The following is a 25,569-nucleotide window of genomic DNA, read 5'->3' as shown; positions in this document are numbered from 1 at the left end:
ATCCCACAAACTTCCTAGGTTCCTGCTTTTGGTGCCTTTCATAGAGGCAGGCTATAATACATGGTTATTTGCAATGGTTCTCTGCTAACAAGCAATTCAAAATTGCTGTGGCAAATGTGCATTTGTATAGTATCACTGTACCACCAGTCTGGTAACATTTGCCTTTTACATCTCAAATCCAGGCACAGCTTCATAATTAGTAGAGACCGTTGTAAATCATAGAAGCAGTGCTGCAGAACTTTATGACTATATAAATCCAATTGGATACTGTATAGTAAATTCCTCCAGACTGTACATTTATTATATGCTCATTATTAAGTGCCACTGTATGAAAGAGACTAAGCAGGATCTTTCACAAGGCTGTTATAGCATTCCCGACATGGCCTAATGGCTGGTAGATTTGACTGGAGCTTTTCCCTAAATGTCTGTCTTAGTGGCACCCCTCTTTTCCCCTTATAAAAGAGTATTCATGCAGCATCATAGAAAGGGGTTTTATTTGACTTTCTCCAGAGAGTTTCATTGTCTGAGGAAAGCAGCTGTTCCCTCACCAAAACCTGTGAGCAGGAGGCAGTATGCAATGGTGGAGGGACACGAGTGTATAACTCAGTTTGCTGTTGAGCTGAGATTGAAGTGCATTCATTGCATTTACTGGAGAATAAATGGCACCCATCTGTCGATTTTTGGTAGGATTCATCTGTCCTGACAGTTCTATACATCTATCAGATGCATATATCAATATCTGTCCTAGGTATCTAGAATCCTTTTTAATCAGTGATGAGGAAGAAGCATTTCAAGCACATAACTAATCTGATGCTGTGCTGCCACTCTTCTCGTATCCTGGGATGAGATTCATCCCATTCAACTTCAGATCTAACGCTTTGTCATCTAGCTGTAGATTACAAAGTTGGTAGAGTTTTATCTATGATCGTCTAATACATAGGAGAGAAAGTTTGTAAGGTAGTATGCTTTATTTGACCAACTAGTAGTACTGTTAGATTAAGTGATAAGATGCGTATTAAGTGATTACGCGTATATTTGGTGCTCCGTCTCAGTGGCAATGTTCATGCCTAATCTGAATAGGAATCTCAAGCATCCTTGCACATCTGATGCCAGCTTTCCTTTCCTATGTGTCTGGCATACAATGTCTTCTGTGCAGCATCCCATGATACGCAGGAAATTAACTTCTCTGGTTTCCCTGGTTATTTTTCAATGGAAGGTGCCAGAGCTCTGGCCATTCGCCATCCATTCGAACTACCCTCATAAATGCTCATTATATTCTGTCACATGTTTCCCCTCCATTTCTCATGCTGCATTTCAGAAATGAGTAGTGCTACTCAGAGTGACTTTGGGCTCTTCCTCGTGCCTTTCTGCAGGCCTTGTAAAGTGTAGCTGCCCAAATAACCGCCTCCTTATTTAATGAAGCAGAGGTGATGCCAGGAGGCAGCAACTTTCACTGGAAACTGAACTTCATAACTACCTAAATGGAGGAGCTGTTGAAGGGATTCCTTTGAGAAAAGTTGGCACTGCTCTCCCCGTGGAATTCATGTCTCCTGCATCCATAGTGACACTGGCCTTGCAGACACAAAGAGATGCAGTGTTTGTATCCTGTCTCCCTGGCACCAGCCACCACGAATCTTAAGTAGTTGTCAGACACAGGTTATGAAGCATCTTCTACTTTTCTCCAGTGGTTCAATCCTACCAGCTTCTACCACAGATTCACTGCCAAGTTGTTTTTTGTTGTTGTTGTTTTGAAACCTGTTCTTTCTAGCATTGGCAAAATCCATACCTTGCGTCTTACACAGAACTAGACATTCCTCCCTTCTGCAGCTCTGAAAAGTGTTTTACCTTCTGAATTAGATTCTTATGGTCACACATATGTAACCAAAAATACTAGGTTCACATTCATTGGGACTCTTATTACGCCTCAGTGAGACCTAAAAGGACATCACATGCTCTGAGCTTGAACTCCTTCCATCCACCTCCGAATGCTCCAGGCGTGGTCAGAGGAGAGATGATTTATGGAGTCAGAGAGAGGATTCACCATCATTTTAGAGCTGGATCAACTCTTGAGCTAGAGTGAACTTCAGACCACCCACCTCCTGTCAGGAAAGTAAACTTCATGTAAAGTTCTTTAAGAGTTTGGTGCAGCGTAGATGAAAATACTACGGACACTACCTTTATAAGTGAAATATTTACTGTAGATTTTACCATTTCTATGTGGAACAACTGTGAATCAAAGCATTTAGAGTCTAGTTAAAGATTGAGTACACTCTGGAATATGGAAATCTAAGGTGGGGAAAGCTTACATCAGAAGCAAAAATGTACAACTGCAGGGTTTCGAAAGGGCTCCATATTCCACTTCCTGGTTTGATTTCTCAGCAGATAAGGCTGCACGTTGATGTATGAATCAGCCCATCTGGCTCTAGTATTTTTTAAGCTTGTTGCCCCAACTAAACACACTGGCTTCCAAGAACTTTCATGATTAGTAACACACTTAAATTTAAGCTCCTTTGGTACTAGGGTTTTTCTGTATCAAATTCAAACCACTTTTCTGATGCACTTTTCGTTGTTCTTTTGATATGGAAATAACAACAAAACGCCAGGTGGTATTGATATAGATAGCTGGACTAAATACAAAGATGGACCAGATCAGGTACCTCACCACAGTGGTTAGAGAACTTCACCTAAAAATAAATGACGCCACGTGTCCTGCTTTACTGGGACAGAATTTTAGAGTCAGTTTTCCATTGAGGAAAACGGTGATTTTGTAAGGACTACAACACTCTGTTTCATGGGAGCAAAGTGATAAAACTCTGTTATGGTTTTCGGCTAAAGCTGGTATGTGATGCTCCAGGTCTTCAGCAGTCTTGAGATAAACAGGTACAGAGGCTGGGGGAGCGGAAACCCAGGGTAATTGACCCCAAGCTGACCCTAGGCTGACCAGTCAGTACTATGCCCTACCATAAATGTCACATTTGATATAAATTGGGGGGTTTTGCTGGGGATTGTCCTCCTCCTTCCTTCCTCTTCTTCCCTTGTCCTTTTTCCATGGCTGACATCTCGAGAGGGACTTGTCTATCACCCTACCTCGCCTCACAATCTTGGCTGAGTATAAATCTATGTACTTTATATTAATACTGTTATTAATATTAGGTTTTATTATTATTATTTTATTAAATCTATTTCAACCCGTGCATCTCCTTTTCTTTTCCTGACCCCCTCCCTTCCCAGGTAGGGAGAAAGCATCAGGTGACAGAGCAGCTTTATAAACCACGACACCATGTCGACACAGTAGACTGCAGCATGACTAATAATACTTTTAATTAATAATAATCTTTTAACTACCTATTTTACATCCTGGAAGCAGCCTAGTTAAGACAGTGCAGAACTCACTGCACTGCAAAACTCACTTAAGAAACAGGAAAAACACACCTGAGATCAGCTCAGTGTTACCTTTTCTCAATTCCTTCCAGTAACTGAGCTAGTCCAGGTAACACATGGCGCTCTATAGTGTAGATATCCTTAAAGACGCAGCCTTGTGAGGTGGTGAGTATGTACACCACCTATTGACCCGACAGACATCGCATATGTAAACACAAAAGCATGCTTACGATACAATGCATCTTGCACTGAATTACATCCAAAATCTTCAACCTGGGCAGTTGGAATGTCTGTGCTTGACACATGAAAGGCACTCCAGCCTCAGCATATGAATCCCTTGAGCCCGTTAATCCATGCTGCTGCACTGCCTGCAGCCCCAGTAGCTCTGCCTTCAGTGGCCACCTCTGCACTGTTCAGATAATGAAAAAGAAATTTAAAATAATCTGTGACCCGAGCGCTCAGCAGTCCTGGTACAGAAGACTGCGAAATAGGTGTGACAACATACACCGCAGCTCATAGCAATAACTGGAGAATTACTTACTATTGTCTGTTGGTAAGAGCAAATTTCACTTTTTTTCCAGTCTGCGTTTGATTCCCTGAGGTACCACAGAATAACAGAGCTGTGCTTGTTTATGCTTAACTGACATATACAAACAAGGTGCATATTTGTATCTGGCATGTGAAAAACTCATAGGATATTACACAGCTCCAGAGATTAGTGGGATGCTCTGGGTTTTGTATAGCCCCAACAATGGGTAGGTGTCAGATAGTTAAAATAAACTGTATTTGGAAGTAAATTTGATTTGGAAATATAATAATATAGGTATTTGTGGGAGATGTCTAATTTTTTCCTATTGACGTGCACTTAGATAATTCAGTTTGTTTTGTGCTTTGCCTGTGTTACTGACTTCATAAGGAAAGTTTGCTATCACAGCCAGATTGAGGTTATCACTTGTTTCCACTCTGCTTTTCTGACCATAAAGACATCAAACAATCTATCTGTAAATCAGCATCCAAAATGCACTGCAAAAATATGTATCATCTTACATGGATGACAGAATGAGAACTTCAGTTCTTTGGACTGACATGATAGGATAGGATAGGCTGCTCAGAATTTTTCCAAGATACCTTCCAAGAGCTTCAGAGATGCTTCAGAGGGGATTCAAAGTGCACCAAAGCTTCACTCAGTTTGTTTCCTTGGCTGAGAGAATGACTGGTAGATTCATACAATAGTTCAAATGGAGCAACCGAGAAAGTGTTTTATGACTCTTTCAGAGTTTTGCTGGACAATTTTTTTATGCCACTATAAAAAAAACCACAGGAAATTAAGCTGCAGAAAATATATTAAAATAATGTGAAGAGCTTGACTTTAGCCCTTGAAAGCTAAAAAACAACCATCAACCTTTTGAATGTTTAAACTGAAACAGTATCTTTTGCATTATGAAAGTTCATAGTGTCTAGATAAGGTGCTACTAGTTCCTTCAAGCAGTGAGTTTCATACACTTTCTACCATCTGACCACATTAAAGACTTGCTGTTGTGATTAACTCAGAATTACCTTGGAGTTTTTAGAGCTTAACCTGGTCCTTGAAGTTATTTTAATGTAAAGCATTTTGTGGCTTATTATCTTTGACACCTGCAGCTCTTTGAGGTACATATGGCTTTTGTTTGGAGCTTGTGTTTGCAGTTTTTGGATAGTGCACAACTTTTCAATCCAAATTTATCGTCAGCATCAGCCACTGCTTTTAAAACGACATCGTTGCACTGGTTTTGTTGGTTTTTAAAGGGACCTTCAACATCAACTATGTTTCTTTAAATCACAGATTTATAATAAGATGGATTGTGATGTGCGACTGAGGGAAAAGGCCAAATGCCGACCGACTGAGGGCTGATCCACAGTCTACTGTAGTCAATCAACAGATTTTGATGAGCTTTGATAGCTTTTGGACTAAGCCTTCTATGAAAACAGATGCAGTTATTGACTGTGATATAGTCCCCTCTTTAGAAATCCTAAGGAGTGTGGTAGAAATATGAGAAAGAAGATGAAAGAGGAAACTGCCTTTCCGCTGCACCCCACAAAGTAGGTGTTCGGGCCAGGTTCCAAATCTACTGAGTTCAGTGGACTTCAGATCAGACCTTGAGGTGACACATTCATGTAGAGTGGAAACAAAAGTAGAAGGAAGGAATTAAGCAAAGGAATTTTTAATAGGAAATAAATCCATTTGTTCTCTTATGCTTTGCTATAATCCCCCAAGGACCTCCAGCCACAAAGGTTATTTAAAATAATAGCAGGTGATCCCTAGAAGATGACCTTGCACTGAAACAGTGCAACAGGTTTTCTCTCTCCGAGTTTTCCATATTCTCATGAGATGATGAATCAGGATTTAGTTCTGGTGATGAAGTAGCTCTAGAATATTTGTGTTTTGCTCTTCTTGATTTGATAGTGGGTAAAAACATCTACCCTTTCAGCAGCTGGTGAAAATACGATCACAGAACATCTCCTGCGCTGCAGGCCTTTTTAGGGAAGTTAGCCACAGTGGCAGAATGAGGAAATCCAGATTCCCAGCTATATGCTTCTTGCACTGGCCCTTCTGGTACAAATGGATTACAAGATAAGCATTAATTTGATCTCTTGATACAAAGCAAACCTACTGCTGTCACTGTACCTTAGTTTCACTGGAACTGCAGGAAAATAGACAAGTGCTCTGTGTTATATAAAAGCACTGCTATTTGTGTATGAATGTGCTGCATAAACACAGAAGAATATTATTTATGTGATCTTTTTCCCATATAAACATGAGGATCTTTTTTTAAGGAATATTTTAAAAAACGCAGTTTGCTTTGAACACACAGCATCGGAGTTAGTTCAATCAACAGAGTTGTTCCAGGTTTATTCAACATGACTGTGTTCAGAGTCTTGCTGACTGTCACTCTCCTAGCAAGCCACATAATCTCGTTCTGCAGGATGCTTCCCTCACCTCTTTAAGTCTTAGGGTGCCCTGGTTTGAATTTGTAAGGATCAGATTATCAGCATATATTATTCCTCTATTCCAAATCCATGTCTGATACTGGATAGCTTATATATAATAATCATATTCCATTGGCTGACGTGTAGTAGAGGGAAGAGCCTGGTAGAGGATTTCTGCCTGGAGGGAGTTTTCTTTAACTTTTACTTGGAATTTTCTGAGCACTTGGATCTTTCCAGGACTGGGAAGAGCTTTGGCTGTACCCCTCAGGACATAGACACCACGGCAGCAGGGGTCAAATGACTCATTACTACTTCTTCAGAGCTCTGATTCCTTCGATGAAAGGAGGCTACTTCAGATATTGTGAATCAGAGCAGCTCCACAACTGCTCATATCTATACGTGCTCCTCTAGCTGTCAAAATGGCTGTTCCAGCAACAGGAAGAGACACTTTTCATTTTAAAGCTGTAGAGAGGAGTTTAGCTCAGGTCCCCTCACAAAGCAAATTTCAAGTGATTACATTTACTTGCTTCATGTTTCTTTCCTCTCTGTCAGGATGACAGAAAATTCAAACATCTTCCAACTGGCTGGGCAGTCAAAAGTAAGATCAAATTGCAGTCACCCACTTTGGGCCTACTTCAGTAAGATGCCAGACTGAAGTCTGGATTTGGCAGACAGTAGGAGCTGCAGAGGAGCTTCAGGTCCTCAAATATTGTGCAGGTGTCCTTGGTGACACAGAAAGTTAAGTAATAGGAGTTACAACTACAAAGGAGAGGCCAAACCCATCCAATGCCACGCTAATCTATCACTTGCTGTTGCTTTCCCCATACAATGACACAGGGTGTTCCCGGCGTACACCAGCGAGAATGTGGCACGACACTTCATTTGTCAGGACCTTCCTTGTACTTTATTTTTTCCTGCCTGAGGTGCAAAAGCATTACCTGCTGAAGGGAAACGTTTTGAACCAAAGCACAGCTCATGTGCTTTGAATTAACTTTCAATATTGCTGCCCTGAAATTGAAATCAAAATGTTACACCTTGTTTACTTAAGAGTCCTAGTGTCCAGAGTTATTCACTGAGGAATACTTCCTTCCAGAATGCATTCCCTGGCTTCACTGGGATCCATTTGAAAGAAATGGATAAAGATTCATTAAAAGATGCTGTTCACTACATCCAAGGTGGGACCTTAGGGTATATTGTTACCCTTAAAGTTTTAAAGATTCTGCACCAGGAATTGAAAAAAGATCCACGAGTCAGCCCGTTGTCATGGGTGTTTCACAGAAAAAGACCAAAACTGGTTTTGCTCCTACTGTTTCCAGCTCTGCTTTCAGAAAAAGCTGAAAGTTGGAGTGGAAGACACAGTTCCTACTCACCGTGTGTCTGGCTCAGGACAGAGCTGTTGCTGTGAATGAGAGTCCTCAGTCTAATTTGGGGAAGTCTTGTCCCATATACAAACACAAAGTGAATTCCATTCTAAGAGAGAAGCTGTGGGTCACAGCCTGTTTCATATAAAACCACATTTCACTGATAGAGGAAAACACAGCAGTTTTTGCATTGTGGTTGGCCTTTGGCAACTGCAGCCTGCATTGTGGGAGCAGTTGAAGAAAGCTGGAGAGGTAACAAGGTGATAACATAAAGGAAGCTTCCAGCATCTCATCTGCAACTCTCTCCTCCCTGCATTTTATGCTTCCATCTCCTGGCATGAATTGCAGTCAGTGCAAGTTAGCATTTTATTCTACGTTGCAGCCTGGATTTTTTTCAATCCACTTCGTAAATGGCAATTCCACCTCCAGGTTTTTACCCAGAAATGTCATTTTCTGCACATGAGTAAGTTATCCCATCACTGTTATTCCAGACTACTTCAGTTAGTATTTTGAGACCTCCTAGAATTAATCCTTCACAGTGGAACCTGAAGCCCATCATGTTAGACTTTAACATTGCTAAGAAAAACACCACTAAAAAGACTCAATAAGCAAGAATCATCCCTGTCTCTCTCTACTGACTTATGTGTACATTATGCTAGAGAATGATTTTGCTTGTAGGAAAAGACCTGGACTCCATGAAAGAGGAGAGTTAACTATTTTTTTTAACAAGGAGACGTAGGGGTATGTGCAACTCCTACCCAAGCAAACATTTTTCCAAAAACAGCTGTCAGGTCATCAAAGTGCTGCCCACTTCTGCTGGACAGTGTGTTACCTAAGCAGATTCAGGTTTCATAAAATTTTCAATAAGCAAAACAGGGAGAAGCAGTACTCTCATACTCTAGTCATGCTCCCCTTTGGCATTAGAAATGCTCATGGTCTGCACATTTCCAAGAATTGTGTTTTATTTTGACCTTAATAATTGCTCTTTATGTGTTGCTTCTGAATAGTTAACCTGCAACTCTTAGGCCAGTTTTAAATATCAAGGGAAGTAATATGGACTTACATGATATGTTACAGCTTGGGGTGACCTGATCTCTGTACAGAAGCAGCATGTGCGATGACCACTTAGCTGTGTCCAAAGACAGTGTCCTACACCAGGATACAGCCTAGAGAGCTTGGACTCTGTTGCAACTGAACTGACTCTCCCAATTGTGTTCATTAAGCAACAAAATGCCCTGGGAATACAAGTGAACAGGCAGGAGAGACAAGAGTGCACACAGTTGTCCCAGAGCTGTAGCAGAATGCAATTGCTTGTCCAGTGAATAGGAATCCAAAACAAATCCTCACTCAGTCTCTTGGTCTGCGTGTGCTTACGCTCCGCGTTGATTCGAAAAACATGTTTCATAAAATCCTTTCTGGATTCAAATTCATAATCTCTCATCTGTCTACTTTAAAAAGACCAGAGAAAATATCTGCAGAACAGTTCCCAGTATGGTAAGTTTCTTAAGGCATTAGACCTCATGATTAATTCATATTGTTTAGCACTCGATTGTTTCTATAAGGGTGGTTAATAAAACAGACAAACTGCAAAAACCAAGCCAGGCTGAATGTCTAGTGTTTCTGCTTGATCTTAAAAGCCCGTCTTTTTCAGTAAATGACACTAGGTGATTCTGAATGTTGCCATTTAAAAATAGTTTCTAAGAGTTTCTAGTTTCTAAGAGCCAAGAGTCTGTAGGATTTTTCAAAAATTATCTTTGCCAGATGTTCTGATACTAAAATAAACAGTAGTGAGAGTGTTAAGTACTAACAAGAATGGCCTGAATATTGTACAAGAAAGTATCTCATAGAGATGCAATAAAACCCCACAGACTGAGGAGCTGTGCAGGGTTCTAACAGACCCTGCTGAGAGGTGTGCACCAGCACTAACTTTGACTGCACACCTTCCCTGTCTCATCTCTACAGTCTCCATTTTGGGAGTACACTCAGTCACTACACTTCAACCTAGTACTGGCTGCAGGTCGGTAAAACTCAGCACAATGCCTTTCAGAAGGCCAAGATGCTTGGTCTCACTCCACAATGGCAAAGACCACCCAAAAGCCACTGATTTTCTTGTCTTGAAGGTCAGATGTCAAATCATAAATAATTTACTGATTATCATGCCATGCCTGTACTGATTCTGGAGTGGTTTTACCAGTTTGTTAATGTCCGAAAGTTGTTTGTTAGTGATTACACCTGTACCTCCTGACTTTATCCAGAAGGATCCAAGTTGAAAACTGAATTGACTGTAGTAAGGCCTGGATCCTAAAGCCTTTCCTCAAGTAAGTCACCCCACACTTCCTAAAAGGCTACTTTGCCCATAGCCAGTTACTGCTTTTCACTCTGCACATAAATACTTTAACAGAAGTTACCATTTCAGACACCAGGAACTGCCCATGGAATTTGTCTGAGCTTTTCAAGGGATTACTTGCAGATAAGTGATGCTCTTCTGCTCCATATCCAAGTAAGGGTAAAGAATCTCGGGACCAAGCTTTTATATAGCAATCTAAGAAGGAACAGAGTTGTAAACAGAAAAAGCTAAAAGATGGTGTTTCCAAAACTGACCGTGACCCACATGAGACAGCATCTGTTTCTCCCAGGAGACTGAAAGCTCCAGAAGCCAGGAAGGCCTGGTCTGTGTAGACAGTATTGCTGTCCTCAAACCTTGGCCCTTGGAAACCTCAGGTCATGGGCACACCATCAGGAACCCAGGCAGATTTCCCTGAAAAATCTGTGATTGGAGTAGATTCCACTGACCCAGAAAATTTCCATTAAATGTCTGTGCTTTATTAAATTCATATCTAACTCTGTTTTGTCAGACTCTCTCAGGAAAGCATTAGTGCCATACTTCACACTAAGTTAGCATTCCTTCATGGCAAACTTTTTGCTGTTTTCTTCACACATCCTGTCAAACATTCATGGAATACAAGAACTATACCTGCTATATCATAATGAACTTTTTAATATCAGGCTGTACTCCAGATATGAATTGATACAAATCTTGTTTGTATAGACCAACTTTTCCTCCTAGTACATGCATCCATCTCAAACATCATCTTAAAAAGCAGCGTTCAAGCAAGCACCTAGGCTGAATCCTGAAGGAAACCCTTCTATTGGCTTCATCGAGGCCAGGAATTACCTTGTGTGTATGGTACGCCAGTGAAAAACAGCCTAGGTAGACAACAGAAGCTGGACAAAATCTCATGTTTGAAAGAGAGGAATGCTTGGATATAAGAATTCAAGCATAGCCACTATAGTCTCCAATTGCTCTTAAAATAATAATTGTTTTGAAGCGAATCCATTTATGATACAGTTGTATTCTGTTGCCTGCTTGTAAAATCTGAAAGGTTTCTTCAGCCAGGTTCAACCTTTAAAGCTACTTACAGGGTAAGTTCAAATCCACAGCAAGTTACACAAAGCCCAAGTTGCAGATCTTAGACCCCTGCCTTTACATAATGTCAGTGTTGGTGATAAATCACTGCTATCCATATTGCTATCTCATGGTCTTATCTTGTTCCCACTAAAATCACAGGCAAATGTAAGCATGGCCTGTCAACTTCTATATTCATGCCTTAGCCCTTAGATAATAAAGGCCAACCACAGAAACAGAGATACTTTATTTTTGACTGATGCTATAACATCTTTACTCTATGTGTTTTATATTGCTCCCACTGACGTGCTATGAATGCCAGAAAGAAAAGCTCAGATTGAAGGCAGTTAATTAAAAGGATTCACACAGATGGTTTGCCCGGTACTGTTCAGAGGCAGCTAATTAAAGCAATGTTAGTCAGCACCCTTAAAATGCCAGGTAGGGCTTTGGGAACAATCCCCATTAGGAAGCAAGGTTTACAAATGGAGATTTGAGCAATGCAATATGTTTGCAGTTAGTAATCTAATTCTATCATATCTTAACTAAGGTACAGGATAATGCATGCTGATATCAATATTAATGCCAAGATTTTTCTAAGTTCAAACCTGGCACTTATTAAAACAATCCACAATGACTCTAATTTCAAACTCTGCAGGAGAATGTGATATCATGAGGGCGCCTGAACTCCTTTAATTAGCCATGACTTCAAGAGCACTAGAAAAGAAACCAAGGCAGGTCCCGGTTGTAGAAAGTCAGTCACACGCTAGCAAAGAGAGAGTGGGAAGCTGCACCAGACAGACGTTGTATTTAGATGTGCAATATAAACAAAGCTTCCTTGCAGTTTTAGACAGATGCTGTGTTTGGAGAGGATCAGTCCTGATCTCCCATATGCAGTCTCCGATATATGTCTGTATATATTTTTTTGCAATAACAATAATGTGGTCTTGATCTGAAAACTTCTTCTAAGCTTTATTTTATGCAGTCAAATGGCCCCATTCACATAATGTGCTAAAAGATAATCATATGCACAGGTATGTGCGCTATAGGACCTAAACCGTGGTCTTATTCCCTGTAATTGAAACTGACTTTTCTTATAATTATTCCATCAAATAAGACTTTAAAATGACAATAGAATTTCATCCCATATTCCAAAGATAGGCAGATGTACATATGTTTTGGGCTGCATGTTATGATTTAGCTGCTACAGGCCTAACTTCTATAATCAACTTAAAAGAAATATAGATGAAAACAACTGCCTACTGCAACTCTCTCCACTGTCATTTTGAAATTTCAAAATTTCACCATCTTCCTTCCCTTATTTAGAAGTTTAAAGGCATTAGGTGATTTCATAGTGATTTGGGCATATACCAAGGTAAATCTGCAGTAAAATTTATTCTCTTCATCCAACACTCTGAAGAGTCACCATACATCATTCAAGTCTTGGTCTTTGCAGGTGTCAGACCAGAAGCCAAACACTGATTTTGGACAGGCATCCTTCATGGCACAGCAATGTCCTGCACGAACAGGGCCTCATATCCAGACAAGAACTATTTATATTCTCCTTTCATTTCTCCTCTCATTTCATTTCTTTCCAGTGCTACTGCTCTTCCAGTTCCAGGGCCAGGGGATAACAAAGGGTTTGGCAAACTCTCTTTCTGCTTTCCATGAGGTGACTCTCAGAACTATGGGGACGTAAGTTTTGGGAGGTAGCAAAGTCCTGAGAAATGCCTCTTACTCTTGTTTTCCAGTATTTGTGCCTAATGGGACAGTAGCTGAATTTGTCACTTCAATCTTTTGCTGATGACTTGCAAAGGATGTGTCTTAATTAGAACACGTCTTGCCATTCCAGAATATGTATTACCATCCCAAAAGTGCCCAAAGCACTGCATTTCTATGCCAAGCACAGATGTTGTCAAACCTCTGTACTATCTGAAAGCTTTTGCAAAGGTATCTTTAGACACCCTTGATTGCACTGAAATAATGATGTATTTGGTGCTTCAAAGGAGGAAGTGCAAATATCATGTCTGCCTCTTGAAGAGAAATGAAATGTCAGGCAAGGAACTCTCAGTGGATAACTTCTCCTGCCGTTCTCCTGCAAAATGTTCTTTACTGACCTGCTAGACTCTCAAACGCTGTAATACATGTAATGTTCCACAGCCAGATTTTACATTTACCATTCAAAATATTATTAATATCTGATGGGCCAATGTTACTAAATATATGCTTTTATGGAAAACTCTAAATGTCAGTGTTTAATGTCAGTGCATGTCAGCAGAAAACTGCTCTTTCACTCGAGCTCCCAGCTGAAAAATGTGCATTCTGTGGTGGCACAGTTTCAGAAAAAAATCTCCCCAGGTTTATCTGATAGATAATGAAAGGGCTAAAGCAAAACCTGAACATTCAGGTCAGGTTTCTTTTACATGAAAGCCCAAACCCACTGAATGAAATTTCAGCTGCATTCCTAGAAATTTGCAGTGATTTGGGCTCCAGAGAACAAACACTCCACTGTTACCTCCATAGAGCTCTTGTTTGAAATGTCTTTTCCCATGCTGAGATGCTAAATTCATGTGAATGTAAATGTATAGTGCCAGATTCACTGCCCAATAAGTATCAAGTGACTTACATTTCATAGGTAATGGAAGTCAGTGGTTTGTCAACTGCTAATATTAAACAATCTAGGGGATGTTTTAACATAAGATATGGATAGCTTTATGTCTTGGAAGAAAATTTAACCCATGTGGTGCAGAACTCTATATGACCTTGGCCCAACCTGCAACTAGGTCTTCTATGGGCTATAACGCTGCAAATCATTAACAAAACGATACCAGTACTAAGAAGGGGGAAATCATGCTAGAACAGTGCTATTGATAGTGGGATCCTCTGTGTATACAGGGCCTGATGCCTCCTACATTAAAGCATGAAAAAGCCATGTAAATGTAACAAGTGGGCACATAACTGCACCTATCTATCCTAATACCAAATCCTACAGCAGACAGAGAAAGAGAAAGTATAGCAGCATGAGACATGGCCATCAGTGCTGGCATTGCAGCTGATCATCAGCATCCTAAGATCAACTGGGACAGTCAACTCAAAGTGTGAATTATTCAAGTTCAGCAAAATAGCAGCATGAGAGTATCACTTACACTTTGTGGCATGACAAAACTTGTCCTTTTATAATAAAGAGAAATGAGGGAGAAGGGAAGCTTTTCCTCCCTTGTATCTGTGATATTGCAAGTTGTCAAGAATATTTACATGAAGTGTTCCTTTCCCATTGCTTCCAGAAGACTCCCTTTTCTCGGTAAGCAGCAAAATCACTGGGAAATCCTGTGAATACAATGGCACCACCTACCATCATGGCGAAATGTTTGTGGCAGAGGGTCTTTTCCAAAACAGGCAAGCAAACCAGTGTGCCCAGTGCAGCTGCTCAGTAAGTAACAAGATTTGATGGAGTCCTGTTCTGTCTGTGCTTCGTTTCTCCTTTCTAGAAGACATGACGCTGAAATAGAAGCAATATATAGCAAAGGCTGGGAATTGAAATTAATGCTGAAACTCATGAGAGTGCTCAGAGGCAGTCTGCAGCACCTGATAAATGCCAGGCTACCTCTTGCTCAGACACAGTGGACAAAGCTTACCCTGTCAGGCTTCTGCTGTGAGTGAGCTTACAGTGCAGAGGCAGCAGGTAAAATATTGCTACTTGACATATACAGAGTATTTCACTTCAATCTGACTGGAAAATACAGCACTAAGCCACTGAATGAAACTGAGTTCATTTGGACTAAGCTGGTAAGTAAAGAGCCCCACAGGCTGGGAGTGGACAGCTCTGTAAACTGGCACTGGGCCACAGAGCCATTCCTGAGATGATACCAGTTCAACTCCAGTATATTTGAGCAGTCATCCAGTGACTCTTCAGAGCGAGTGTCTGAACCAAAACATCCCTCTCAATCCAAGCAGCTCTTCAGTATCAAGTATTGGCAACTCTGGAACTTCTCTGGTCAAATCACCTTCATGTTCTACATTAACTACAAATTTAACAGGCCTAGTACTGAACAGATGTTACGACTTTTAGTCACAGCTAAGCTATTCCTCCAGTTCAATGGTAAGACACAACAGCAGGAGAGCAGGGGGTAGAATTTACACTGGATGATTTTAGTGCCAACAATGTCAGGTACATTTTCAGCCTACAGTAATTGCAGTTCTTCTCTCTACACACTTCTACCTCTTCCCTTTCTCCCCTGTTCTTTTAAAGAAAGGGACCTTCCTCTGTGTGACCACAAATTTTTAAAAAGCTATTCAGACTTCTCATTGGTCTAATATTCTGCTTTTGCATACTAGAGTGGCATTTATGTAAACACACATACTAGATTTAAGCATGTCCACAAAAAATGCATATACTGCACCAGATGAATCCATGACTCCTTCTAAATTCTCCTTGTGTTTTACTGGCAGGAAGGAAATGTGTACTGTGGGTTGAAGACTTGTCCCAAATTAACATGCTCTTTCCCAGTTTCTGTTCCGGAGTCCTGCTGTCCAGTTTGCAGAGGTAAGGTCGAGTACAACCCCAGAAAGACAAGCTCTGGATTCCCTCCTTCCCCTGTCAGAGCCCTGTCTGTGTGCCAACACTGTCACTCAGGACATTATCTGCAAGTTTCCTATGTACTTACAATCCAATGCATGTTGAGAAATGAAACCTCGAATTCCAGCAGGGTAACATTGCTACCATTGTTGTCCTAAATTGAAACAAGGATATGGCTTAAGCTGTTTTATCTCCCCTCTCTGATTCTTAGGAAATGCAAACCTAAATAAAATGTTTGCATCAAGATCTAGGACACCTTATGGGGAGAAAAATGGGAGTCAGTTTCTGCTCCCAGTGTGGCCAAATATTTCACATAATATATTAAAAATTTGCTGATTTTACTATTAATTCCTCTACTACTGACTAGACAAGGCTCCAAGCACTACTGTTCAGATGCTGATTTTTGTCAGGATCCAGCTTCCCCTTAAGTTACAGAGACAGTTCTCATTAACTGCAGAGAGGATAAAATGCTAAAACATAGCATGCATTAAGGCAGTGGATCCATGATGGATCTGACTGAGTTAAATCTGGATGAGTTAACTACAGAACTGGAGGCATACTTGCATCAGCACCATGGCAGTACCACACACTACTGCTGCTGCAGCAGCTGTCGTGCTTCGAGGACCCGAACCTGTGATCTGTGCCATTAATGTAAGGCTCTGGAGGTGACAGAGACATTCCCTAAGTATCTCCCAAGGTGTTGCACAATTACTCCCCTAACTGATACTGCTCTGCTTCATGTACAGGAGATGGAGAATTATCATGGGAACATTCTGACGGGGATATCTTCCGGCAGCCAGCCAACAGGGAAGCTGTAAGTGTGGCCTACAATTTAAAGGCATGTTTTCCTGCTGTGCTGTGCATGCAAGTGCACTGGGGAAAAAAAGAGAAAAAGATGATAACATATCTGAATCCCTACAATCCTGGGTTCAGTGAATCTAGCCCAAAATAGTTTACTTCCACATCTGCAAACTCCTTAATAAACTCAACCTGCATTCATGAATAACACTAAATGATAAACTCCTATGAGTTGGTCTTTGTTTTATATGATCTGTAAGACTAAATTTCTACAGCTATGTACAGCTTTGTTTGCTATGCAAGCAGCACTTTTAAATCATAGTTGATGCACTGACATATGCAGTCTGCTGAGATAAGTTACAACTGCGTATACATCAATTCATTACCATGTTAACGATCTGCCAAACCTGACTGGCCTTTATTTGGTGTGGTGCCATTCATGACATTTAATGATGTTTGATGAGAGTGGCAACACTTTCGTTGCCTGTGTTAAGCCTCTTTCCCCATGCTTATTGGAATAAGCCATTTACTTTCCTGCTCTCTTTCTGTTTCCAAACAGAGACACTCATACCATCGCTCCCACTATGAGCTGTCACCCAGCTCTGCGAGGCAGGTAGTCAATATTCCACGATTTCCCAATGCCAGGAGTAACCGTGGAGTCCTACCGGATCCCCAGCAAGCTTCAGGAACGATAGTACAAATCGTCATCAACAACAAGCATAAGCACGGACGAGGTAAAGACAAGTACTCATTATAGTATAGTATTACTCTGGGTCAGGAATCAATCACCTACAGCTCAAGACTTCTCGAAATACACACCAGAATCTTGGAAATTCACACTGGTATCAAGGGACCCGATGCAAATTAGGGAGGCAAAAAGCAATAAGCCATTAAGGATACAAAAATTAGTGCTTGACTGAGATCAGTTGTGCCTACACATACAACAGTGCACTGCACTCTAAAAGGCACCACACTATCATGTTGCTCTCTGAATTACTTTCTGAGACTGTGCTATCTAATACTGAGAACATATGCAGCAGTTACCAGGGAAGTGAGCGCTTTGTGCCGTAAAGACACCACGATGGCTTTAGGTTCACTAACTTGTTCACACAGTGACTTGTGCAATAGGAAATGGTTATTTTCTTAGCACTGTCTCCTTTCTTGAAACTTTACTCGCTGTAAACAGCATATGTTTAAACTGCTCCACAGATCTCAGACCATAAAGCTTTGCTGTAGTATCAAGACGTTTTCTGCCTCTAAGGCTTAGCAAATTATTAGGTAGTGGGACAGAGTGTTGTGTACAATAAAAAGGGTGGGATGCTCAGTTCCCACAGAGGGTGCACCTCAGTGAACAGAGGTCTGCAGGAACAGGCCTAAGAAGCTATACAAGAAATAGCTGTGAAAATGCACTTTCAGAACAGCATCTCTCCACAAATACCAGTCAGTATGCACTTAGAAACTCCCCACAAAGAGTTAAAAGCCCTTGTATTAGGGCCAACTAATCTTTTAAGGTATTAACTAACAGCAGTAATGTTGGCCATAGGATCTTTATTATCCACCTGAACAAGCATGAAAAAACATTCAGATCATGCCAGTGTTTGATGCTGAATCTAGGAGCAGGAATCTCCACGCAGTGCAATATCTTTGACTTGTAATTCACACATGAAGACATCATCAAAGCAATTTCTAACTGATTTGTTTCAGCAAATAAAGAGCACGCAGACAAATAGCATATTTCTGGATGCAGTATGTAGTAACTGCCGCAACTTCAGACACTTGCTGCCTGGAGAGTGTCTGAGAGATCCCCGTGATGGAATGCTGACCATGTATTTTCTTTTGTTCTTGTGCAATTAACAAGTGTTTTATTAATTAATGCACATGCCCCTTGAGACGCATGTCAATACGTTTAAAAATAAACACACAACAGTTCTCCTGACATGCAAACACTGCGCAGTTGCATGGGTACAGATTTATCATTCTATGAAAAGCACTAAAAACAGGGAGGGCATCAGGGAATTAGAAGCTGTTTGCCCTCTTTTGGCTTCTACTAGAGACTTCATCTGCTACCTTAAGAGTAATTATTTAACTGTTCTGTGCTAAACAAACTCACTCTTAAAACAGACAGAATATGTATCTGCACAATGTCACGTATCATCCTTTCCCCCGTCAGGGAGAAATCATGAAATATAACTAATAATATAGTATTTAAGCATGTAAGAAGCTTGCTGAGCAGCTGAGTACTTACCAGTTTTCTCATTATAGTTTTTTCTCCGGTGTTTACACTTTATTTGCTTTTATTTGAGGAACAAACCTATTTCCTACCTCTACAATAAAAACAGGTCTTAAGAAAGAGTTAAAAAGTAGCAAATTATAAGCCAAATGATAGCATAACCCCATGAAAGACAATACATTGCGAAGAACACTCTCCATAAATCTCAGTAACTCAGCAAAATATAAGCCAGTTGGTCACATCTGTTACCAGTTAGATGTAAATTTCAGATTACAGATAAAAATTAGATTGCTTTTGAAAGTTACAGGCAAAATAGGAACATATTTTACAAATAAAGGCATTAATAAAAATGATGGCATATTAGAAAAATTGGAAATATTTACAACATATTGCGGCTTCACTTTAGTTGGTTTTAGAAATCAGGCAGTGCCCTTACTTTCACCTTGTTAGGATTAGTTTGCATTTTTCTTTGTGTTTATAAAATATTTTAAAAGAAAGGAGTAAGGTTTATAAGACAAATGCAAACATGGTGTAAAGTGATATAATTCCCATTAAATGCCGGGTGACCCAAACTGGCTTCCACTAGGCATGGATTTTTCCACTCTCCTTGTGTCAGTTGTATTTCTCTGTCTCCCAAGGGCACTGATGAATAAATATTAATGCTATTGGAATGAAATTTCAGTCCCATATACATCCTTTCATGTTGATGTTTTCCTGTGATTTCAAAGGCCAAATGTCTCCATAGACATATATATTCCCACAAAGGACATTAAACTTCATTTTGCAACATTGTTTCGCTTTGTTCTGTATGTTGTGTAGCAGGAACTCTCATGCAAAAGCAACAAGCGGCCCTGGTGGCATTAAGCCATCCTGCTGAGAGCATGGTGCTCACTGCAAAAGCCATGTTCAGGTAATGGTAAGAAAAGTTGTGCAGATGACTCAGTAGCAAATGTCAGGATCCTGTCATCTGCAGATTCACTTCCAGAAGCCACAGCCAGCATAGCAGGTTGTGTCCTGTGTGTGGACTGAGATTAGGAGGGGACAGAGGAGTGGGTTTTATATGCTGGTTAATGATGCACAACTGAAATGCGTGCACTGGAGAGGAGCTAGTCAACCACCTTCACTGTTCTCTTCAAAAGCGTGATGGACAGCAGTGTCAGCAGGGTTGGAATCAAGGCAAAACTGCTCAGAAAAGGGTGATCACAGGCTGAGACTCATTTAAGTAGCAAAACTCCAAGTTAAAGTTAACAAGCACAGAAACAGGCCAGAGACACAGATTATGTACAGAAACACTGCTTTAAACAAATGTGCATGAATCAAATGAATATTCATAGAGAGATAGCCGTGAACATACCTTTTCCAGTTGTACTTTTCCCTCCTTTTCTCTTCTTTCGTAGTTTGTGTTTCAAATGGCAAAACATACTCACATGGCGAATCTTGGCATCCTAATCTCCGGGCCTTTGGAATCGTAGAGTGTGTGTTGTGCACCTGCAACATCACCAAACAAGAATGTAAGAAAATTCATTGTCCAGAACAATATCCCTGCAAATACCCTCAGAAAGTAGAAGGAAAATGCTGTAAAGTCTGTCCAGGTAAAACAAAGTTGATCACAGATCACCTTTTTGCTATGCATGTTACGGGGCCTGGCTCAAGCCCTTCTGGTCCCAGTGAGAGCTGATGAAAGCAGCAGTAGCTGTGCCCATTGTTCTCATGTGAGGGCAGAGGTTTCAGTGGAAGATGGGCAGAGCTGCTTGGCCAGCCCTGCTCTTCACTGCTGTTCCTCAAATGAGGGGGGGGGGTTGCTGCCGGGGGCACAGATGTTCTGATCAGTCTCTCTCCACTGTTAGTGTGACTTCCTGACACTCATTTCCAAAGAGAATATTACAGAAACGTACACAGAAAGTCCGTTACTGTCAAAAGACTCTCCCATCCTTCCCCTACTTCACATCATTTTCTAGCTTGTGAAATTTGTGTGGAGATAATATAATTTCTGCTTTTTAAAAGATACCAGAAGGATTCAAACCCCCTGATGATAAATTGATTGGTGTCAGCTATGTAACTTAATCCTTAAAATAAATATTAGTTTATCACAAATATAGCATCGTTTCTATGTTGCACTAATGATTAAACTTATGTAGACATTGCTTACTAAAATCAATGCCTACAACTAGTGTAAATTCTGCTAATATGAATCTGCTGGTGGTCTGCCAATGACCACTATGTTGTATATGATATAAAGGGTAAAGGAGTGTCCAGTTCACTTCTGAGCCTTTAACTTTTCTAATCTGTATGGCCCATTTCTGTGTTTGTTTGGTGGTGCATTGAAGTGAAATGCTCTGAGGAAATGAGTTGTTCAGTTGTATACAGAAATCCTTCACAGAATTCACACTCCCCCTTTTCTCTTGCTAGCCTTGCTTACTGGGAACAAGCGTGATGCAGGGGCAGTAGGCAGGCAGGAGGTGTGCATCTCGATCCTTCTGGATACTTGTGAATCAGAAATGCACAGATTTTACTGGGCTCATTTGAGATGAGAACAGTCAGCAAAACCTGGCTAACAGGCTTAGTTGGAAAATTAATAGCAAAAAGAAAGTTACTGTATTTTTCTTTGAAGTTCTATGTGCCAACTTCTAAGAAAGCTGAACTTCTTCCTGCAGTCTGTCTTGTACGTATGGAGATGTATTATCAGGTTTTTCCACAAACAGCAGTTTGAGTTTCTGAGTTGCAACATTTCTCTTACATTCTTGTCCAACTTCCAACAGAATAATTACAGTTTCTACTTACACACTTTACAGCTTTACCAGGTGGGCAAGAGATAATGTGCGCTGTGGCTAGCCCAGGCTCACACTGGCCAGCTGGCTGCTGCCGAGCAAAATGCAAACCTTGTAGCTTCTACCTGCCCTTTTCCTCCACAAAGCTTTATTCTGGGTCTCGTCACTCTGCCCAACCACCAGTTTTCATTTACTTATTTTATGTCCTATGAGACTTCTACCAGTATTTCAAATATGCTTGAAAAGTGGACAACACAACAGGTTCAAAAATTGTGAGGAGTCTCACAGACCACCTAGTTTTACACAGCTCATTTCCTTATGAAACTGTATTATAAATACAAATACCACCTTGCCACCATAGACATCCCATCAGAACCTAGCAGAGGAGAACACTATTAAATGCCTGGGGCTTAGCTGGAGATGGATTCGAGTGGCCATACAAGTGAAAATTCTAGTTTTAAACTAAACCTGCTCGGGTATTGGTGCCAAGTAAGTTCTGGAGGACTTGATTACAGCTGTCGTATGTGTTTTGGGCTTTTTTTAAACAGAAGAAGTGCCAAGTCAAACATCTGACAACAAAGATTACTTCTGCGGGAAAGAGACGTTTCCAGTCTATGAATCCGTTTTTGCAGAGGAAGGAGAGACCATCAGAAAAATTGCACTAGAGACTGAAAAGCCACCTCAGATAGAAATACATGTGTGGACAATGAGAAAAGGTGAGTTCTTTAAACACTCTATCCCCTGCCATTACAATCCCAGGACAATTTACAGATGCACGCATCTTGAGACTGCTGTTCTTCTGATTATGCAGGATACTGCTATTACAGACATTTCCAGCATACTCAAGTTTTGCTTTACAAAACCCATTAATAACCGTTCTGAAAACTCCTACCCTTCATTGTGAGCAAAAGCACAATGACAGACAGGTTGTCAGTAGTACTCTGTGTAATTTATTGAAGAGAAATGGGTAGCAGGGTTTGAACCATTCGATTTTGGCTTCTGTTGTAATCTTACATGTAGTCATACTAAGGAAGGGTTCAGCTGTGTTGGAAAAGAAATGGTTAATTCTCACACCTCTCACAAACTCTCTGCAATTGTAAATCCACAGAAGGATTTACAGGGGACTAGTGAAAAAACAGGGGGATGGCAAACAGAATAAAAAAGAATAGGCTGAAAATCCACGTAATTGGTAAGGATTATTTCACATTGTGGCTCGACATGGCAGTAATTCTACATAAAGGCAGGACAGCAACCCAGATTTATAACAGCAGGCACATTTCCAGTAACGTGCACTTCTCGTTTCTTTGCTGAAGGGATTCTGCGTCACTTCTACGTTGAAAAAGTGTCCAAGAGAGAATTTGAAGACCTTCCTTACTTCAGGCAGATAACAAGGACAACACTTAGTAAGTAAAATTCTGACCTCTTCAGGTTTCTATTCCCCATATAATGATAGTCTTGAAAAACATCCTCCTTTATTTGACAGTCAAACTGATGTATGAATTTTTCTTCCAGTACATGGCTCCAATTTTTATAAGTTTAGATTTAAACAATCAAAAGACAGCAATTTAAAATATAGATAGGTATAACAGTAGTTCATGTCCATGCTGTCTTTGTCTCCTGCATTGTGATAAAATACAAGATAGGCTGTTTTCTGCCCATACTGCCATAAGTCTGAAATTTGACTGAGACAGCACAGAGCACCATTTGGATTTATTTAAGTAACATGTCAAGTTATCTAATTGTTTAGAAAGTCATTTAGAAGGGAAAAAATTCAGAGGTTATTAAAGGAGTTCTTCTACATACATGTATGTTATATTTGAAAGGTGTCTTTCCTACGTTAACAAAATCTTTATTATTAAAATCTGTCTTTTGAATGGACATGTGAGTCTTTTATCATTCTTGATTCAATTTCTGGTTTGTATTTCATCCATCTTGGGATATAACAGTTGAATTAAGCTAGAGACATTTTTAGTTCCCAGTTCTTTTGCATTACAAGTTGTCATTTTTTCTGAAGTTTCCAGTTAGACGAGAAAGTCATTTTCGCAGGAATAATATATTCTTGAGAATACAGGCATAGTGAGAAGCAGATACCTTTTCATATAAAAAGTTTCTTGTTTTTTTCCTGTCAGCCTTCTGTAAGCTTGCCATTGTTATCTGTAATATAGCATTCTAGTTACCAGGACAGCAAGCATTTCTATTAATATTATCAAAAATGTATAGAAATATTAATATCCAGCAAACACTGGTTGTATTACACACAGGTAGGCAGCCTTCACGGTGGATGAAACAGTTAGACTTGTTGCTTTCCACTGTTAAATACTTTGGTTTACCATCAGAGCGAAATTTTCACATCGTTGTTTCATAAAGCAGAGTATCCAACATCATATATGATTGAATGAATAGGATCAACTTACAGTACTGCTTCATTAAGAAAGAAATAATATTCTGGTCCTTGTTTACTGTTTTTAAGAAAGTTATTCATGGAATATGAACATGCATGGAATATGTTACACTGGAATATGTTGCATGATTGTAAGATACTCTGAATATTTTCCATGGAAGAACTGGACATTCTGTCTTTGACCGTTGTGAATCAGTTAGTCTGGAGAGTGCTTGTAAATGTCTTTGAAGTTTCCTATGCCCTTTTCTAAGTATATCTGCCTCCTTTGTAATTTTGTTTTCAGGCCAGTGGAAAATATTTAGCGAAGGAGAAGCTCAGATCAGCCAAATGTGTGAAAGCAGAGTGTGCAGGACTGAACTCGAGGATTTGGTAAAGGTTTTGTACCTTGAAAAGTCTGAAAAGGGTCACTGTTAAGGGAGAAAGCACTGGAGGGAGAAACACAAGAAAACTTATGAAAACTTGGATCTGCAGCTGGACTGCAGGCTTATTTTGCTTAAGTCAACAGTTGCCCTAAAAACCAAAACTATAATGCAGTAATTATTCACATCATGCACAGCAAATTTGCTGCTTTATGTGTAGTGGTCTGTGTCAACTGTTCAAATATCTTCTCCAAAAGACTAGGACACTCTGTATTACTGGTGGGGGAAGGAGGAGAGACTGTACTTTCCCAGAGTTGCATTTCTTCACAAGTTACAAAGAGAAAACAGAACATTTTTATTATTATTATCTGGCAAGTTATTCAAGCTAATGAAAAGAAGGACACCTCATAAATGTACAGGAGCTATGGAGAACATTATTTCCTGTGCTGAATTTATACTATTTCTAGTGTTGAAATGACTCACGGATTTTTTTAGTAGTGGAGGAAAAATACAAGTGATACAATACTTGTGTTGGAGACATAAAAAACAGATTTAAACTAACAAACTCCTAAGCAGCTTGCCTTTGAGATGATGTCTTGTAGTTGAGCAAACTGAGTCCATAAAATGAACAGCAGGTGTTAGTGGTGATCCCTGTATTTTTGTAGCAATTTGAGCAAATGTTCGCTTTTAAGTGGTTTTCATTGTTTCCTCCACTCACTTCTCTAAAAAATGTGAAGCGTTAGCTCCCTATCACAGCCCTAATAACATCATTCTTCTGCGTCCTATTAACACATGGTCTTGGCTGATAAACTACCTTCTAAAGTGGCAGAAGGCGGTAAAGTACTTGCAGTACTCTGAAAACACCTAGAGGGTTAAACCTCCCAATTAATAAGTTCTTAAGAGTTGCAACAGTGCTTAATTTATTTGCTCTGATTTGTAACAGACCTAAACTGCGTTTTTTCTGAGGGTAACCTCTCAATTCCCACACTTCAAGGACAGCTCTCTCCCATGACAAACACCAAACAGCTACAGCAGGCCTTTAGAACACAGCAGCTCCGTAAAAACTGTTCTCTTTGTGAAAAACAAATCTGAGAGATTCTGTTAAATTTAGTATAGCATGGTCTACAGTTTGTTTCAGAAAGGTGGCTCTCATCTGCAGAAAAAGTACAAGCATAATATAACCAGCCCATTGTCCCTAGGCCTGGACAGAGAACAGATCATATTTAGGAATACTGCCCTCCCAACCAAGCACTCAACATGGTCCACTGCATAATAGGAAAACATGATAAGAAGTGAGCTCCTCCAGCAACCACATGGATTTGCAA

The 25,569-nt window shown here is 40.2% G+C and overlaps 1 protein-coding gene across 3 annotated transcripts in view; it reads left to right on the top strand.

Annotated features, from left to right (window-relative positions):
- Nucleotides 1-25,020, top strand: part of CHRDL1 (chordin-like 1) — a 30,423-nt gene extending 5,403 nt beyond the window's left edge. Inside the window, exons 4-12 of one of the 3 annotated variants that reach the window (XM_010181800.1) lie at nucleotides 14,400-14,542; nucleotides 15,562-15,655; nucleotides 16,435-16,502; nucleotides 17,046-17,220; nucleotides 20,114-20,318; nucleotides 20,956-20,966; nucleotides 22,039-22,200; nucleotides 22,798-22,887; nucleotides 24,169-25,020. In XM_010181800.1, coding sequence (XP_010180102.1) covers nucleotides 14,400-14,542; nucleotides 15,562-15,655; nucleotides 16,435-16,502; nucleotides 17,046-17,220; nucleotides 20,114-20,318; nucleotides 20,956-20,966; nucleotides 22,039-22,200; nucleotides 22,798-22,887; nucleotides 24,169-24,299 — 1,079 coding nt within the window. In that variant the 3' untranslated portion in view covers nucleotides 24,300-25,020. Of the gene's footprint in view, nucleotides 1-14,396; nucleotides 14,543-15,561; nucleotides 15,656-16,434; nucleotides 16,503-17,045; nucleotides 17,221-20,113; nucleotides 20,319-20,955; nucleotides 20,967-22,038; nucleotides 22,201-22,797; nucleotides 22,888-24,168 lie in introns of all 3 variants that reach the window. The other 2 variants (XM_010181799.1, XM_010181802.1) reach the window with 2 other exon arrangements.
- Nucleotides 25,021-25,569: the final 549 nt, after the last annotated feature.

Source organism: Mesitornis unicolor, unplaced genomic scaffold, assembly GCF_000695765.1.
Source record: "Mesitornis unicolor isolate BGI_N332 unplaced genomic scaffold, ASM69576v1 scaffold9903, whole genome shotgun sequence".
Classification (NCBI taxonomy): Eukaryota; Metazoa; Chordata; class Aves; order Mesitornithiformes; family Mesitornithidae; genus Mesitornis; species Mesitornis unicolor.
This window is presented reverse-complemented; position numbering and strand designations above follow the sequence as displayed.